Consider the following 16,896-nt stretch of genomic DNA (forward strand, 5'->3'; position numbering starts at 1 on the left):
CCCCCCCCCCCCCCCCGGGTGGGGGCCCCCCCCCCCCCCCCCCCCGGGGGGGGGGAGGGCAGCTCCTTCCCCCAAGCCGCCAGGGACACCGTTTGCTCCCAGGGGGGGGGGGGGGGGGGGGGGTTGTGCGTTGAGGAGGAATGAGAGAGAAGGATGCTCAAACCTCTCCAGCCCAGGAGTGGGGCTGCTGGAGAGAATTTGAGCTTAAAGGGCCCTGGGCTGCCCTGGGGTTGGATGTGAGAGGGGGACAGACGTATTTGGGAGCAAATGGTGTCCCTGGCGGGTTGGGGGAAGGAGGTTAATGGGACCTCCAGGCCCTCAACATGCGTGACCTGACCCAGCCACCCTGCCTCCCTGCAGCCTTGCAGCTGAGGCCCCGCCTTCCCCGCCGTGTGGTGGGGGCCCACCAGGATGAACAAACTGTCTGCGGAGCTGGCCCGCGACTTGGAGCGCAGCCTGCCAGCCGTGGCCTCCCTCAGCTCATCGCTGTCCCACAGCCAGGGCCTCTCCTCGCACTTCCTCCCGCCCCCTCCGGAGAAGCGCCGTGCCATCTCTGATGTCCGCCGCACCTTCTGTCTCTTTGTCACCTTCGACCTGCTCTTCATCTCCCTGCTGTGGATCATTGAGCTGAACGTGAGTGGGCTCAAGGCTGGGGCCGGGGTGGGGGTGGGGTCACCTGGGCCTTACTCCAGCTGCCACACGGCAGGGTGGTCTCTGTGGCCGGGTGAATTTCCCAGTAAAATGAAGAATGGGAAGATAGGAACAGCCGTTCTCGTCTTCCGAAGAAAAGGGAGCTCAGAGGGCTGGAGTCATTTGTCTAAGGTCCTTCAGCAAGTAGGTGAAGAAGGGCAGAGTTTGAACCCAGACCCTCAGGCTGCCGCGTTCCCACTCCTGACCTCTGCGCCAGACTGCCCTCTAGTGGGCACTCCTGAGGAAGCAGGAGAGAGCCCAGGGGACGGTGGTTGTGCTATTGAACCTTTGTCTTCTTTCTGGCCTGTGTTGCTCTCTGACTCCATTCATTCATTCCTTCATTCACTCACTCTGTTAGCAGTTTTGGAACCCCTGCTGTAGCCCAGGCATTGTGCTAAACGCAGAGGGTATCTGCGGGGCAAACCAGTAAAAACTCCCAGTTCCTGGTGGTGCCTAGTTCTCCTTCCCCATTTGGACACAACTCCAGTGCCCCCCACTTTGGCCTCTGCGGGCTTGGTGAGATGCCGCTTCGCAGCCTGGAGGGGGAGCCACCTGTCCGTGCTGCGTCCGCACCCTCCCCCCCGCTGGGCAGCGCTTGGCCAGCTGGTGGTGGCACCTGATCTCCAGGCACTGACAGGCCGGAGCAGGACCCCACCACAGAGGCAGGAGCCGAGAGAACAGAGCACCCCAGGCTCCGTCGGTCCCAGCTGCTCCTCTGTATTCACTGGGGGATGTCAGCAAGGGACTCGGCTTGCCTGAGCCTTCCCTTGTTTTCCTTCTGCACACTGGGTCAGAGTTCAGGATAGCAGGTGCCCTTCCTCCCGGCCTCAAGCTCGGGTGACAGGAAAACGATGACTTTGTTGAAAGAAGTGAGGAGTTGGGGGGAGGGGCTGGTTTAAGGGTGAAGAGGACAAGTGTGATTCTGGGTGTGTTCAGCTGGAGGGCTCTGGGGGTGACTGTCCTTTGTGCACAGAGATGAACTGGCACCTTCAACAAGATTGAGCCATGGGGGACCTTAGGGACCATCTTATCAGTGAGAAAGCTGCGGCCCCACAAGGTCCAGGGCTGTTTGAAGAGCTTCTGATGTCTTAGGCATTCTTCCTTTTTAACAGCTTTTTTTTTTTTAAGATTTATTTATTATTTTGCGAGAGAGAGAGAGAGACACACACACACAGAGACAGAGACTGAGACCCGGGGAGTGGGGGGAGGAGCAGAGAGAATCTCAAGCAGACTCGGCGCTAAGTGCAGAGCCCAATGAGGGGCTCCATCCCACCACCCCGAGATCACGACCCGAGCCGAAACCAAGAGTCAGATATTCCGCCAGCTGCAGCCCCTAGGCACCCTGTGAGGCATTCTTCCTTTTGAAGGTCCCACCCAGCATCAAAGCAAGCACTAAAAGCCACACAGCCCTCATTCAATATATATTATCTTACCAGCAGACAGCTGAAAAAATTTTGATAATTTTACTTTTGAAATGATCTGGATGTACGGCCATAACAGCTCAGGAGTCCTCATGCATCCTTGGGAATTCTTGCAAATGGAGAAAAGTCTGATCTCCAGATTGTTTTCAGATGTAATGAAAAGTTCAGGAAGCTGGACTTAGCCATTAGTGGAGTTAGCCATCATGTTTCACTTGGTAGATAATTAAAATGTGATTGATTTTTGGTTTTGTGGTTTTAGTTTCATATTTTGGAGCATATATGTTTTTAGTTCTTGAACAGGCTGGGTGTTTCCCAGTGGATACAAGGCGCCCAGCAGGGTTACAAGAGCCACGCAGGGTCTTGCGGCCAGAGACTGGCAGGGGCCAGGACTTGGCACCCCTGAGTCAGGACGCTTTCGCCATCAGCGCCTGCACGTGCCCAGGCAGGGGGAGACCTCTGAGGGGCCGCAGCTATTAGGGATCAGAGGGACCGTGGAGCCCAAGAGGGGGCAAGAGGAGTAAGAGGAGGACCAAGCTGGGGTGTGGGGGGGTGTCAGTGTGTGGGGGGGTGGCGCGTGAGACTCCATGGGACTCAGGGGGGTCCTGAGGTCAAAGCACACGGTGGGGATGTGCAGGGGCGTTCACATGTCAATGAGGGGGCTGCCCAGACTGCTGGCTTCTGCTCTAAGCACCGGAATCACCTGGGAGCTTTATAAAAATTCCAGATGCTCAGCTCACACTGAGATTCAGACTCAGGGGTCTAAACATCTGTGTCTTAATCAGCACCACCCCACACCTCAGTTTGGATCACCTGCCAGAGATTAGAAGCTCCCATCTAGGTGTCGTGAAGGGTCTTCACTTTTCAGCCTCCTGGGCTCCATTCCTCAGAGTCCTCTTGTGTCCTCCCTTCTCCAGGGGACTGGCAGAAGCCGAAGCCTGCCACCCCATTCCTCCTGAGAAGTCAGGCTGCAGTCTGGCTCTCAGTATCCATCCAGATCCTCTCCCTCCCCAGCCAAGGTATCAGGAGACCCATTGAAAATGTATGGGTAGCTGGGGCAGGGACGGGGGTGAGGACGAGTCTGCTCACTCTGTCTCTGTTGCTAGCCGTTCCCTCTAGCAGCGTGATGGATTTTGCCCATTAAGCACAAACCTAATCAACTGATTTACCACCTGGGGCTCCATCTGACACCGCTGCCCACCCCCGGTCCCTATCACCACAGATGGATGGTTGGCTGGGAAGATGGAGCGCCATCATGGAGAGAGGGAGATGAGATGATGTGAAAGGCCGGCTCCCAGCACCCAGGTGGCAACCCTACCTGCCTGCATGGGGCCTGTTGCCTCCCCTGCACAGCCCCACGGCCCTCCAGGCCTCTCCCTCCCGGGCAGTGTGCCGACAGGTGTCAGTGCTGGAGCCAGGCCCTGCCCGTCGGGGTTGCCTGGGTGCTTGGAGGAACGACACTAGTGCTGGGGTCTCAGGCCTTGGCTGGGCTCCCTTGGTACTTTGGGGCCTTCCTTGGGCAGTGGCTCATCATCTCCAGGTTCCACACTCCCCCTGCCTCCTCCCTATTCCCAGAGGTGAGGGCACCCCTGGGGACTTGGTTCTGCCTACAGAGCCGCTCGTATCTCCCTCTTCCAGACCAACACAGGCATCCAGAAGAACCTGGAGCAGGAGATCATCCACTACAACTTTAAAACTTCCTTCTTTGACATCTTTGTGAGTGGCCTTAGGGAAGGGGTCCCGGGAGCAGAGATGGTGCAGGGACATGACCCTGGCTGGATTCTCTTCTTTCTGCAAGACACATTCTAGTCTAGTCGGGGAGACTTGACTCCCATCCTCAGGGAGCCCTTGGTATTCGGAAAGTTCCTAATCAAGGCCCTCCCTTCAGAGAGCCTCAAGTGTGAGGGGGAAGAATAGACCCCTGTCCAAGAAGGTCACGTCTAAATCATCCCCTAAGAAACACTGACTCAGCCATTCCTTCCCGACGCATCACACCCATGTAGAGGGAACCTGGGGAGCAGGACTGGAGGGGGAGGTCAGCCTTCAGCTGGAGCAGGGGGCATTGGCTTGCCTGTGATGGCTTGTGTGTCCCCTGCCCGCGCCCCCCCCCCCCACCAGGTCTTGGCCTTCTTCCGCTTCTCCGGACTGCTTCTGGGCTACGCCGTGCTGCGGCTCCGCCACTGGTGGATGATCGCGGTAAGACGCCCTTCTGGAGGCTTGAGGGCCCTGGCGGGGCTGGTGCGAGGGACGGTGTAGAGGAGGACTCACTCCCCAGCCCGTTTTCCCTCTCTCCCTCCTTCCCTCCCCTGGGCAGGTCACCACGCTGGTGTCCAGTGCGTTCCTCATCGTCAAAGTCATCCTCTCTGAGGTCGGTGGCTCAGGGTCAGGCTGGCCTGGTGGGCCTCTTGCCGGAGGGATGGGCTTCTCCTAAGAAGGGACCCTTTCTCTGACTTGGGGCGTCTGTCCCTGTTGTCAGGTTGGGGTGAGGGGGAATCCTGTCCTTGATATTTCCAAGGAATCATCTTCACGGGCTTCCTCCACCTGTCCCTCTGCAACCCCAAGAACAAAAAGTTCTTTTGCCAGCCTAACCTCAGTTTATCCTGCTGCAGAATTCATTCATCAATCTCAGATGCATGTGCCACAGAGGGTCCCCAAGCAGCTGGTCCCAGGAGTGGGGAGTGTCCCAGAGCCAGCAGCCCCTAGAGGGGACTCTGTGTTTGGGGTGACCCCCTGCTGTGGAGCTCAGCCCCCTTCCTCCACAGCTGCTCAGCAAAGGGGCGTTTGGCTACCTGCTCCCTATCGTCTCCTTTGTCCTTGCCTGGTTGGAGACCTGGTTCCTTGACTTCAAAGTCCTACCGCAGGAGGCCGAGGAGGAGCGATGTGAGTCCTGGGGCAGGGGTGCAGGGAGGGTCATCGCGGCCCCAAGAGAGGAGAGTTTCGGGCATGAGAGCCGGTTCTGAGCTATCTTGCCAACTCTGAACAGCCTCCCAGAACCTAAGGGTGAGCTTGGAGTGGGGGGACCCCAGGCTGCTAAGGCATGACTGCCCTTGTTCTGGGACAATGGCTGCCCATGTCTGCTCCCCCAGGGTATCTTGCTGCCCAGGCTGCTGTCGCCCGTGGACCCCTACTCTTCTCTGGCGCTCTGTCCGAGGGCCAATTCTATTCACCCCCAGAATCCTTTGCAGGTGAGGGCTGGTGGGTGGGAAACTGCTTCAGCGAGGGTCTTTATGAGAAGTGGGTTGGCTGGGTCTATTTGTTCTGTTCCTTCTTTCAGCTCCCTGGGGAAAGTGAGCACCCCTCTCCCTATCTATCCCCCCGCAGTCTTGTACCCCGCTACCTCCCCCCAGTCTGTCCCCACACCTTCCTGTTGTCATCTGTACTTGTTTTCCGCAGGGTCTGACAATGAATCCGATGAAGACGTTGGGAAGAAAAGCTTGTCTGCCCAGGTATTTGGCTGCCCACCCCCACCTGACCTTTGGAGTGGGCACCCTGGAGAAGGTGCCAGTGCTGGGCTTAGCCAGGGTGGGCAGGGGCCTCCCCGGAGAGGGTGGACCTCAGGTGGCCCGAATGCCAGTCAGCGTGCACCTGAGTGTCTGTCCCACCGTCAGGCCCGCTGGGCCGCCTCATACTGGGGCCTAAGGGGGGCGGCCACGACCACAGCACCTGGGGCCCCCACAGGGCCTGAGAGACCAACCCAGACTCCATGTGTATGGAGTATCTGGAGAAAGAACTGGTCACGAACAAGGGGGCGGGCGGGCCCCAGGCTGATCCTGTCCTGCCTCTCCTCCTGGGCCAGGAACGGGAGTACATCCACCAGGGGAAGGAGGCCATGGCGGTGGTGGACCAGATCTTGGCCCAGGAGGAGAACTGGAAGTTTGAGAAGAACAGTGTAAGAAAGCTCTCTCCCACCTGACCCGCCATGTGTGTTGAGAGTTTTTGCTTTCTCTTCTGAGGCCCGAGAAGCCCAAGGATGGCCCAGGTTGGAACCATATTCCTGTGCCAGGAGAGGGGGCTGGGCCCTGGGGTCGCCGCTTGGCAGGAGGTGGGGCCGGATCAGATGTTTCCAGGGTGCCTTCCCCCTGCGGCACTGCCCCGCGCCCACCCTTGGCTCCCTGTGCTCTGCTCGCTCAGCTCCGGCTTCGAGGAGGAAGCCAGGCTTCGGCCCTGTGTCCAGTGTATTGTTTCATGAGCAAAAAACATTATCTAAAGAGATGGCAGTGAGCTTGGAGAATGGGGGACACGTCGCCGTCCCTCTGTGTGGCCAGTCCCTCGGGCGGCCCTGGCCGGCCTGGAGACACAGGTCTTCATGGTCGCAGCTGCAGCTGTGCTTCTGTCCTTTAACTTGACATCAAAAGCCTTTCCTCATTGCTGGACGTTTGTCAGAACCACTGTTTTTTAATGGCTGCCTGAATATCGCTGAACTCCTGGAGTTTTCCACCCTGAGCTATTACGAAGCCGCCCTATGTGGGCGCCCATTCCTTCCCCACCAGCCCACCCTGCGTGCCCTCCCCCTGCCCTCCGCCCACCTCCCTATCACCCTTCTGTCTCTGCCACAGGAATATGGGGACACCGTGTACACCATCGAGGTTCCCTTTCACGGCAAGACATTCATCCTGAAGGTGAGTGAGGGACGCAGGTGTCTGGAGGGTCCTGGAGCCTCCTGCTCTGTCTGAGGTTTCAGCAAGGGGCTGAGGGGCCTTCTGGCAGGTTTCTCCGCACCAAGAGGGGAGGGCTGCCGTGCCCAAGCATGTCTGGCCCCATCCAGCCCTCTGTCCGCCCTGCCCCAGACCTTCCTGCCCTGCCCCGCCGAGCTGGTGTACCAGGAGGTGATCCTGCAGCCGGAGAGGATGGTGCTGTGGAACAAGACCGTGACTGCCTGCCAGGTGAGCCGGTCTGGGGGGCCCAGCCTGGCCACCTCTCAGGGCAGAGGCAGAGCAACATGGCGGGTCAGGTGCACTCATCCCCCAGCGCGACCACGTCATAGAACTGCTCCGTGCCTCAGCTTCCCCGTCTGTACAATGGGGCTGATAGTAATGGCGCCTTCTGGAGAGGGTCTGGAGGATGGAGAGGGAGCACGTAGACAGAGCCCAGCCCAGGGCCTGGGAGTGGCTCTTAGTAAAGGGACCTGGACAGAGAGGAGGCTGGTCTGGGGGTTCCCTGAGGCGCTGGGACCCTTTCCCTGGGGTGTTCCTGGGCTGGGCTGTACCTCACATCTCTGCTGGCCTTTAGATCCTGCAGCGAGTAGAGGACAACACCCTCATCTCCTACGATGTCTCTTCGGGGGCCGCGGGCGGGGTGGTCTCCCCCAGGTGAGCACCACCAAGCCCCTCCTCTCAGGCAGGCCTCCTGCCCTTGGATCGTGGGCTTGGCTCCCTGCTCCCAGTCTAACCCTCCCGCCCCCAGGGACTTCGTGAACGTGCGGCGCATCGAGCGGCGCAGAGACCGATACCTGTCCTCGGGCATCGCCACCACGCACTGCGCCAAGCCCCCCACACACAAATACGTCAGGTGAGCCTTGCTTTGCCTGGAGTCATCCCGGCTGGCCCGTCCCCTGGTGGCTGTGAGGGCAGGGTAGGGCACAGCACGGACCGCAGGGCGCTTTTCCTGCCGAGGCCGCCTTCCTATCCCCTGTCCTGCTGGGCTCTGCCCCTCCGAGCCCCTAGTCCTGCTAATCTGCTCTACGTCCTGGAGACTGGGGGACAGAGGGCTGGAGCCCAATGCCCAGGCTGGAGGGTGGCTCCAGGGATAGCCTGAGGACAGGGACGAGTCCATGGAGCGGGGCTGGGAGCCACGAGGTGGCGCTGGTTCAGGCTACCTGAGCAGAAGGCTCTGTGTCCTTACCTCCCTGCCTGAGTAGAGTTGGTCCCGCTGCCTTGCCTTTTCCCGGACTGCTCGGAGGTCCCCACGAAGGAAGGGGCACCTGTCCCGGGGCATCCTCCAGTTCTCCTGGTGCCTCACCCTAGACCCCAGTGCTGCAGGCGGCCTCCTCCCCGATTACCCGCTCTCCCCATCCTTCCTGGGGTTCCAGAGAGCACTGGGTGTTGAGTATGAGATTTGACACGCCAGACGCCTGGGTGACAAGCTGGCCTCTTTCTGGGCGCCAACTTCCTTATCTGTGGCGTGGGCTGAGCGCGCTCAGTGAGGCTGTGGGGGAACTGACTGGGGATGGGATGTGCCCTGCCCGCCTCCTGGGAAGGCGCCCCCTCCTGGAGCACCCCCAGCACCACACTGCTCCCCGAGTCGGGCCTGGGTGAGACAAGCGTGCACACCCCACCCCTCCCAGCCAGAGCTGACCGAGAATCCCTGCACAGAGAGGATGACGGCTGCCACCGGGGATGGGGTGGGGTGGGGGGTTGCTGAGAAGGCTGTAGAAGGGGGAGCTGAGCCTCACAGGGTACGTGGAGGGCTGTATCCTGGGGCCTCTGGGACACCTGCTCTGGGCCCTGCTCAGGCTGAGTGGCAGTTGCTAGACCAGTAGCTCCCTTCCCTCTTTTACCCCAGTCCAGGATGGGCCAAGAATGGGGTGTGGGGTCAGGTCGGAGGCCTTGCCTGGCTCCAAGGTGCCCCCGAATGGTGCTTTTCTCGTAGGGGAGAGAATGGTCCTGGGGGCTTCATCGTGCTCAAGTCAGCCCGTAACCCCCGAGTCTGCACCTTCATCTGGATCCTGAATACAGATCTCAAGGTGGGGCTGCAGGGCTGCAAGGCTGGCTCGGGACAGTAGAGACGCTGCTGGGGCGCTTGGGTGGGGCCTCCTGTCATGCTCAGGACCTCACCTACCCCGCCTCCTCTCCTACGCTCAAATTGGGGGCCGGGTCAAGATGGTGTCCTGAGTTGCTGGAGGGCCTGTGTGTCCCCTTACCTTCGAGGGTCGAGGCCCTGTGGAGCGGTGGCTGACTGCCAAGCCGGCCCCTCCTAGGTCTGTTTGTGTGGCCAGTGCCAAGAGCCGGCACAGCGTGTTCTTTCTGCCAGGGGTGAGGGGGACAGGGTGGCTTAGGCTGCGTTCCAGAGCGGCACCTGCACCTACTGCTCTGACCCAGGGTACCCCCCACCCCCCACCCCCGCTGGTGCCTGTTCGGAGCGGGGAGCCCCTGCTGAGGGCAGGCCATCCCGAAACTTCCTCCCACCTTCCCGCAGGGCCGCCTGCCCCGGTACCTCATCCATCAGAGCCTCGCGGCCACCATGTTCGAGTTTGCCTTTCACCTGCGGCAGCGCATCGGAGAGCTGGGGGCCCGGGCGTGACCGTGCCCCGTCGCCACCCTGCAGGCCAGGGTCCTGTCACCGCAGCCTTCAGAGCCAGAGAGGGGGCCAGTGGGGCTTCCCGCCACCCACAGAGGACCTGGCCTCAAGCAGTGGGGAGGAAGAAGTTTCCTCCTGTGGCAGCCCCTTGGCCTCAAGCTGCCACCGCCCAGCATGCTTCGCTGTGCCCGGGAGCCGTGAGCAGGTGGGGAGGTTGGGCACCTGGACTCCGGGGCTCTGCTGCCCAGGCGAGTGGGCTCTACGCTGCCGCCGATGTTTACACAGTGCCTGGCCCTGCCTCCTGGAGGATGAGATGCACGGCGCCCTGCCTAGCGGGGGCAGGGTCTGGAATGGGAGCGGCAGCCTCGGGGCGAGAGCGCCAGGGCCCTGAGCGGGCCGGGGGTCAGGGCGACCTGGTCACTGGTCACCAGTGTTAAGGTGCAGGAGCCCCTTCGTCTGCCTGTTCTCTCATCATGGTTTTTTAGGATTATTTAAAGGGTCTGGGACCTTTTTCCACATGCACTTGTTGGGGAGCGGGTGGCAAGTGGGGGTGGTGGGTGCTGACAGTGAACCCCTGCCGCCCCCAGTTCCTCTCCCTCCCCCAGGGTTCCTTGGGGACCTTTGTAATTTGAGCCAGTTATTAAAAACGAACTCAAAAAAAAAAAGAAAGAAAAAGAAGCCCCCCCCCCCCCCCCCCCCCGCCTGGCCTCTGGAGGGAAGAGGAGAGCAATACTCTCCTCTGGTATGAGGTGGAGGTGGGGACGGAGCCAGACACATCCCACACTCTCTCACACCCTTGCAGAGCCGGCGGGAGGTCAGAGCAAGTGGGGACCCTGTTCCGGGAGCCTCCTCCTTTCCTGACTGGTCCAGCTGGACATGACTGGTCAGAGAAAAATGCCCCACCCCCCAGCCAGGCCTCTGTGAGGGAAGCTCAGTGGAAGGTCTCCTGCCCAGGAACTGGGGGGAGGTAGGAGAGGCCCGGTAGCATCCGAGGCAGGCCTTGACTGTCCTTGGGGGTCCCACAGCCGGCCTGGGGGTGGGGCCTGGGCTTCTGGGTCACTGAGGCCCCTCTGGGATCTCTATCTCTGGCTCCACTCCAGCTGTCCCCTCTGCCCCAGCACACTCACCAGGGGCAGCACAGGGTCAGATCGCGGGCAAGGGCCGGAGCGTTGCAGGGGCCACCGCCATCCCTGCCCTCCTCCCTCCCTCCCTCCCTCCCTGCAGGCTTCCGAGGGGGCAGCTTGCATCGGGCCAAGTGGGGGGGGGGGGGGGTCCTATCTTGGTCCTGGCTTAGGTGTGTGACCCTGGGCAGATCTACCTCTCTGGGCCTCCATTTCCTACTTTGTCGAAATGAGACTCATTATGTCGTAGGGCTGTCCTAAGATTAAAACGAGAATCAGGGCTAGTGCTTCAGTAATCAAGAGGATGCAGTTCTGCCCTAGGTGAGCACCCACAGGCCTTGCCACCCACTGGGTGCTCTGCTGTTCCTGCGAGGTCCTCGTCTCAGCTCCCGTACGGCCTCTTCCGCACCCTTTGCTGTGTCCACTCAGTGATGCCCCCCTCCCCCCCCATGCCCAGCGCCCTGTGTGCCAGCTTCCTGCTTCATGAGTTGCTCCACTTGGGTGCTGGGCTTTCCCAGCAGCTGTCCTGCTCCCCTGCTCCCCTTCAGTGAGAGCCAGCCCCTCCCAAGTGGCACAGTGGAGCTGCTCAGGCTGTTGTGACCAGAAAAGGGGGCCCAGAGAGGGGCAGAGGTTGCCCCGTGGCTGATGTGGGGGTCAGCCAGATCTGACTCTGCCATTCATCAGAGCCCCTAGATTCGCATCGCACCTGCCTTGGGGTGTTGCTGGGGATAGAGCTGGGGAGGGGGGAGGGGAGCCTCCTCCCACACCTGCTCTTTCCACCCTGACTGGCCTGACTTGGGAAACCACTTCTCTGACCACTGGCCACTGGAAAGGAGAATGTCTGGCAAAGGCTTATGCCCAGGGTCCCAGGTGTGGAGCTAACCAAGTCATTTCCGGCTGGTGCGGTGGTGGCCGTCGTGGACCGGGTCTCGGTGCAGATCCCAGGCAGAGGAGAGCCGTGGGAGCAGGACCTGATGGCCTGGTGCAGAGCCCCGAGCGGGCCTCGACCCCTGCCGCTGCCTGTTCTGCTTACAGACAGGCCGCTGTCCTCCCTGGGCGGGAGGGGAGGGGTGGGGCAGAGAGCAAATGCCAAGGTGGCACGAGGCTGGGCATGTGCCTGGTCTCAGACAGTGTCTAAGGAGTGTCACACACCTGGAGGTGTCACTCTGAGGACCTCTGCTCCCACTGGAGCATCTTAATCTCTTTAGAAGCTGACCGCTGACCCCAGGCGGCGGCTGGAGACCAGGGACCCCCACCCCCGCCCTGGGCCCAGAGTCCCCTATTGGTGAGCCTTGGCTCTGCTTATAGCATCTGACGCCAGAGGGGCTGAAAATAGCCCCTGGAGGAGGTGGAGGAGGGGGCTATTTAAAGGGCATGGGAGGAGCAGAGCTGAGCGAGTGAGCACTGATCATGGCCACAGCAGAGCTGAGCTGCCAGGTGTCCGAGGAAGACCGAGAGCGGCGAGAAGCCTTCTGGGCCGAATGGAAGGATCTAACACTGTCCACGCGGCCTGAGGAGGGGTGAGTGCCAGGCAGCTGGGAGTCCCTCTCCCCTAGAACACCTCTCCTGAGCCTCACGAGGCCAGAGCACAAAGCCCTGCAGAAGTTTCTGGGGGTGGGGACAAGGAGGGGGCCCGGGGGGGAGGGGGAGAGTGGAGTCACCGCTTCTGCATCCCAGGTCCTGGCAAGCCCCGGGGAGCCCCCTGCCCAGCTCATGACCGGAGGGTAGCAGATTTCAGGAGCTCAGTGTCCCCCTGCCCTCTCCTCCCCAGTTGCTCTCTGCACGAGGAGGATGCCCAGCGGCACGAGACCTACCACCGGCAGGGCCAGTGCCAGGCGCTGGTGCAGCGCTCCCCCTGGTTGGTGATGCGTATGGGCATCCTCGGCTGTGGGCTCCAGGAGTACCTGCTGCCCTACCAGCGGGTGCTACCACTGCCCATCTTCACCCCTGCCAAGATGGGTGCCACCAAGGAGGAGCGCGAGGACACCCCCATCCAGCTGCAGGAGCTGCTGGCCCTGGAGACAGCCCTGGGTGGCCAGTGTATGGAGCGCCAGGACATGGCCGAGATCACCAAGCAGCTGCCCCCGGTGGTGCCTGTCAGCAAGCCCGGTGCCCTGCGTCGCTCCCTGTCCCGCTCCATGTCCCAGGAAGCACAGCGAGGCTGAGGGGGCGGTGACTCGGGCTCTACCGTGCCTGCTGTGGGCTGGGCCCTTCCTGGCTAGGACCATGGAGGGGAGCTGCTGGCCATGGATGCTTTGTAGTTTGCCCAGAGTTGGGGGCTAGGGGAGGAGGGAGCCAGAGGCCAGGATGCCTGGGTCCCCTGAGTTCCCAAAGGGAGGGAAGCAAAGACAGTGGGCACTAAGGATAGAGAGCTGGGGGCCAGCACAGCCAAGCACCCCCAGCCCCAGGAGAAGGGACAAAAGATGCTGGTGAGGACAGAGGTCCCTGAGGGGAGTGACCCTGGTCCAGGCTCCAGTTTCAGAGAAAGATGAGGAAAAGGGGATCTGGAATGCTCTAGGAAGGAGGCTTGAAGGAGACCAGAGTGAAGGGGACGTGAAGAGGGCAGAGGCAGAGTGGAGCCCCCAGCATCCTCTGTTAGCGCTGCAATAAATGCTCAATCGTGTTCCAGACTTTTCTTGTTCCAGTCTCTTGTGGGGGCTGGCCCATTGGTGTCCGTCCCCCCCAGTGCTCACTTCTGGGAATAGGCCTTGCACCTGAGCTAAATATGGCAGAGCCAGTGGGTACACTCCATGCTTGGTCGTGGGGGCGGGGGAGACAGGGACAGAGCTGTAAACAGGGTATCTGTCCAGTCTGCCTTCCATGCCCTGGCTCTGCTGTGCAGTGCTTGGCCTCTGTGTCCAGTCCCCTGGCACTGGGTAGTGCCCAGCAGGCCAGCTGGCATCCAGGGTTTAAATGATCTCATGGAGCAGAGGGAGGGGGCTGGCACCAGGACTGTCCTTGGCTGTACCTAAGGTTGTGAATGGGGTCACTGATCCCAAGGCTGACCTACCTCTCAGTTCTGAATCCAGACAGAATCAATCCTTGGCTGGGGTCAGGCACTCTGCCCTCCCTGACCAGGGGGCGCAGGGTGGGTTGTGGGCAGTGGAGGGTCAGGTTCTTGTCTGTGACCCTGCAGCTTCGTGACTCCTGTCCCAACCTGGTTGCCTGGCCCAACAAGGAGACACGTTCCCCTTGGGACGAGGTGGGGGCACAGAGGAGGCTGGAAGCCCATCTGGACAGGGGCTGGTAGCCTACCTAGGGCAGAGGGACAATGGACTGGCCCAGAGGGGTCCAACTCCGGGAAGACCACCGGAGATGGCCGCATGGAATCCACTTCCCATCTGGGCGGATAGGAGGGAAGACCCTGGCATCTTGACCTGGAGTGCCAAGCAGGACCTGCAGGCCTGGCCTGGCCCGCTCCCCAAGAGAGGGGAATGTAGTGTGGACTGGGGGAGGAGAGGGGTCAGAGAGGCCAGACTGGAGCAACCCCAAATCCCTTGGCGGGGAAGGCCCAGCCCGCGCCCTCTGGGGCCCCGGGGGGCCGCCTGGAGAACGCCTGCGCCCTCCCACCCTCCCCACGGTCCCCGACATGGCCATGGCCGGAACTTCCCGAGCCTTCTGCTCTCGGAAGCCCCCAGATAAGCGGCTCGGAGCCCGCAGGGCCCGCGCCCTGCTGTTCGGCTGGCTAAGTGCATTAGCCCCGCTCGCATCCCCTATCGCGGCTGCCATCGGACGGGCGGGGCCGGAGCTGCGCTCTGGGGCCCCCGGGCGACCGTGGCGGAGGCCAGAACGGACTGTCCTTTCCCGGGTGGGGGTGGAGGGCGCTGGGGGACGGGGGTTGGTAGGAAAGGACGGAAGAGGGCTGGAGCAGGGGCCGGGGGGGGGGCAGCTGGGGTGACCTGAGTGTGACCCCGGGACGGGGTGTCTCAGGAAGGAGAAGTCGGCGGGGGCTGGGCCCGGGGTCGGGGACGAGGGCGCTGGGAGGTGGGCACTAGGAGAGGGCTGATTCGAACCCTGGCCAGAGAGAAGGGATGGGGTGCCGGGCGAAGCGGGTGAATGGCTGGGGAGCCGGAGGAGAGCGGCGGGAGGAGCGGGGGACAGGCGGGGCAGGGATCTAAGGGTCCTGGGGGCACGACGCTGGCTCGGACCAGGCCCGGTGAGGCAAAGGCTGGACGGCTGCGGGAGCAGCTGCGGAGCGGAGGGGGGGCGCCCCCCACGCGCCCCGCGTGTCTGCTCCTCGGACACTAAGGGAGATGGATGGGCTAGGGGAGATGCAGCGCGGAGCCCCGGGCGGCTCCAGGCGCAGCCGCCGCCCCCGCAGCGGAGGGTCGGGCGGGGAGTCGGGCGGCAGATAAAGGGGCCGCGAGGCGAGAGGACCGCGCGGGCGACGGCGACGGCGACGGCGACGGCATGAGCGCGGCAGACCCGAGTCCCGCTGCGGGCGCGGCCCCCGACTCGGACCCGGGCCGGGCGGCCGTGGCCTCCGCCTACCAGCGCTTCGAGCCCCGCGCCTACCTCCGCAACAACTACGCGCCCCCTCGGGGGGACCTGAGCAGCCCGGACGGCGTGGGGCCTTGGAAGCTGCGCTGCTTGGCGCAGACCTTCGCCGCCGGTGAGCGCGGGGAAACTGAGGCCCGGAGGACAAGAAGTCATCAGAGAGCTAAATGGGCATGCGTGCGCGAGCCCGATGGGGACCAAAAAGCAGAGATAGGTAGTTAAGAGGTGAAAATAGAAGAGAAAGAGAAGCAATATCCCTTAGGTAGGGGGCAGAGGAGAGAGACCTGTGGAGAGGGCATTGGGAGATGAGGTGGGGGATGCAGGAAAGAGGCCCCGAAGACCCCCAAGACAGAGGGAGATCGGGAGGAAAGAGAGGCACGAGGCAGGAACTGCCAGGCACCTCCGGGTTTCCCCACCTAAGCCTCACCGAAGGGACGGTCCTACAGATGTGGAAGCTGAATCTCAGAGGGGTTAAGTCCCTTTCCCAAGGCCGGTCAGTCCACGTTGGGGCCAGGACTCAGACCCAGGTTAGCTGATGCTTTTTCCAGAGAGAGGCACACTTACAGAGGGAGAAGCGAGAGAGGCTGGGAGAAGCAGGTGAGGGAGGGAGGGACTGAGGCGGGGGTGCCCGGACAGGGCTGGCACAGGACCCTCCTGCTCTGCCCCCACCCCCCAGGTGAGGTGTCGGGACACAGCCTCATCGACATTGGTTCGGGCCCCACCATATACCAGCTGCTCAGCGCCTGCACCCACTTTGAGGACATCACCCTGACGGATTTTCTGGAGGTGAACCGCCAGGAGCTGGGGCTCTGGCTGAGGGAGGAGCCCGGGGCCTTCAACTGGAGCACGTACAGCCAGCACGTGTGCCTCATCGAGGGCAAGGGGTAAGGGGGCTGCCCAAGGAGTGGCGGGTGGGGGGCAACAGAGCACTGAGCGTGGGCTGGCCCTGAGCCCTGGTCCTGCCCCTGCACAGTGAGTCCTGGCAGGAGAAGGAGCGCCAGCTGCGAGCCAAGGTGAAGCGGGTCTTGCCCATCGATGTGCACCAGCCCCAGCCCCTGGGCGCTGGGAGCCTGGCGCCCCTGCCTGCCGACGCCCTGGTCTCTACCTTTTGCCTGGAGGCCGTAAGCCCAGACCTTCCCAGCTTCCAGAGGGCCCTGGACCACATCACCACCCTGCTGAGGCCTGGGGGGCACCTCGTCCTCATCGGGGCCCTGGAGGAGTCATGGTACCTGGCTGGGGAGGCCAGGCTGGTGGTGGTACCCGTGTGTAAGGAGGACGTGATGGAGGCCTTGGTTCGCAGCGGCTATGAGGTGCGGGACCTGCGCACCTACGTCATGCCTGCCTGCCTTCAGACAGGTGTAGACGATGTCAAGGGCATCTTCTTCGCCTGGGCCCAGAAGAAGGCGGGGGTGTGATGGCCCAGTGCACCCAGTGCTGGTGGCTCACGTACACCCAGATTCCCTGTTATGTGAGGTGGCACCTAATAAAGAAATAAGTTCCTCCTGCTGAGCGTCAGCTTTGTCTGTGGCTCTCCTGGGAAACAAGGAGCTCTCTCTGGGGTTGCGGGGGTGTGGAAGCCACCAACCCTAGCCTTTTTTTCCAGAAGCTTCCATGACAGTAGGTTTCTTTACCACTCATTCTTCCCAAACTAAGGAAGGTCAAGGCCAGAGGGAGCTCGTTCAGCATCTGCTGTGTGCCAGGCCCCTATTAGGCCCACTCAGTCCTCACACTCAGCAGGTCCTGTTGTCCTGTTTGCAGGTGAAGCTAAGAAAGGTTAAGTAACAAACAGGAGTAGAGGGGCGCCTGGGTGGCTCCGTCGTTAAGCGTCTGCCTTCGGCTCAGGTCATGATCCCGGGGTCCTGGGATCGAGCCCCGCATCGGGCTCCCTGCTCAGCGGAGAGCCTGCTTCTCCCTCTCCCACTCCCCCTGCTTGT

The 16,896-nt window shown here is 62.0% G+C and overlaps 3 protein-coding genes across 4 annotated transcripts in view; all 3 read left to right on the forward strand.

Moving 5' to 3' along the window:
* The window catches only part of STARD3 (StAR related lipid transfer domain containing 3), a 20,066-nt gene extending 10,036 nt beyond the window's left edge, over nucleotides 1-10,030 (forward strand). The window contains exons 2-15 of one of the 2 annotated variants that reach the window (XM_021704058.1): nucleotides 361-633; nucleotides 3,747-3,824; nucleotides 4,227-4,304; nucleotides 4,423-4,476; nucleotides 4,871-4,988; nucleotides 5,195-5,293; nucleotides 5,502-5,554; nucleotides 5,905-5,997; nucleotides 6,665-6,727; nucleotides 6,896-6,991; nucleotides 7,338-7,417; nucleotides 7,512-7,616; nucleotides 8,697-8,790; nucleotides 9,243-10,030. In XM_021704058.1, the coding sequence (XP_021559733.1) occupies nucleotides 412-633; nucleotides 3,747-3,824; nucleotides 4,227-4,304; nucleotides 4,423-4,476; nucleotides 4,871-4,988; nucleotides 5,195-5,293; nucleotides 5,502-5,554; nucleotides 5,905-5,997; nucleotides 6,665-6,727; nucleotides 6,896-6,991; nucleotides 7,338-7,417; nucleotides 7,512-7,616; nucleotides 8,697-8,790; nucleotides 9,243-9,347 (1,338 nt within the window). In that variant the 5' untranslated portion in view covers nucleotides 361-411 and the 3' untranslated portion in view covers nucleotides 9,348-10,030. The remainder of the gene's footprint in view (nucleotides 1-360; nucleotides 634-3,746; nucleotides 3,825-4,226; nucleotides 4,305-4,422; nucleotides 4,477-4,870; nucleotides 4,989-5,194; nucleotides 5,294-5,501; nucleotides 5,555-5,904; nucleotides 5,998-6,664; nucleotides 6,728-6,895; nucleotides 6,992-7,337; nucleotides 7,418-7,511; nucleotides 7,617-8,696; nucleotides 8,791-9,242) is intronic. The other variant, XM_021704059.1, reaches the window with a different exon arrangement.
* Nucleotides 10,031-11,357: 1,327 nt separating this feature from the next.
* On the forward strand, nucleotides 11,358-13,091 carry LOC110593098 (titin-cap). Its single transcript, XM_021704351.1, has 2 exons — nucleotides 11,358-11,985; nucleotides 12,237-13,091. Exons 1-2 carry the CDS (start codon nucleotides 11,876-11,878, stop codon nucleotides 12,628-12,630), a joined length of 504 nt encoding a protein of 167 aa, XP_021560026.1. The 5' UTR covers nucleotides 11,358-11,875; the 3' UTR covers nucleotides 12,631-13,091.
* A 1,784-nt stretch (nucleotides 13,092-14,875) lies between these two features.
* On the forward strand, nucleotides 14,876-16,377 carry PNMT (phenylethanolamine N-methyltransferase). The gene is made up of 3 exons (XM_021704488.1): nucleotides 14,876-15,077; nucleotides 15,639-15,846; nucleotides 15,936-16,377. The coding sequence occupies exons 1-3, from the start codon at nucleotides 14,876-14,878 to the stop codon at nucleotides 16,375-16,377; spliced, it is 852 nt and encodes a 283-aa protein (XP_021560163.1).
* The last annotated feature ends 519 nt before the right edge of the window (nucleotides 16,378-16,896 follow it).

Source organism: Neomonachus schauinslandi, chromosome 15 (assembly GCF_002201575.2).
Source record: "Neomonachus schauinslandi chromosome 15, ASM220157v2, whole genome shotgun sequence".
Classification (NCBI taxonomy): domain Eukaryota; kingdom Metazoa; phylum Chordata; class Mammalia; order Carnivora; family Phocidae; genus Neomonachus; species Neomonachus schauinslandi.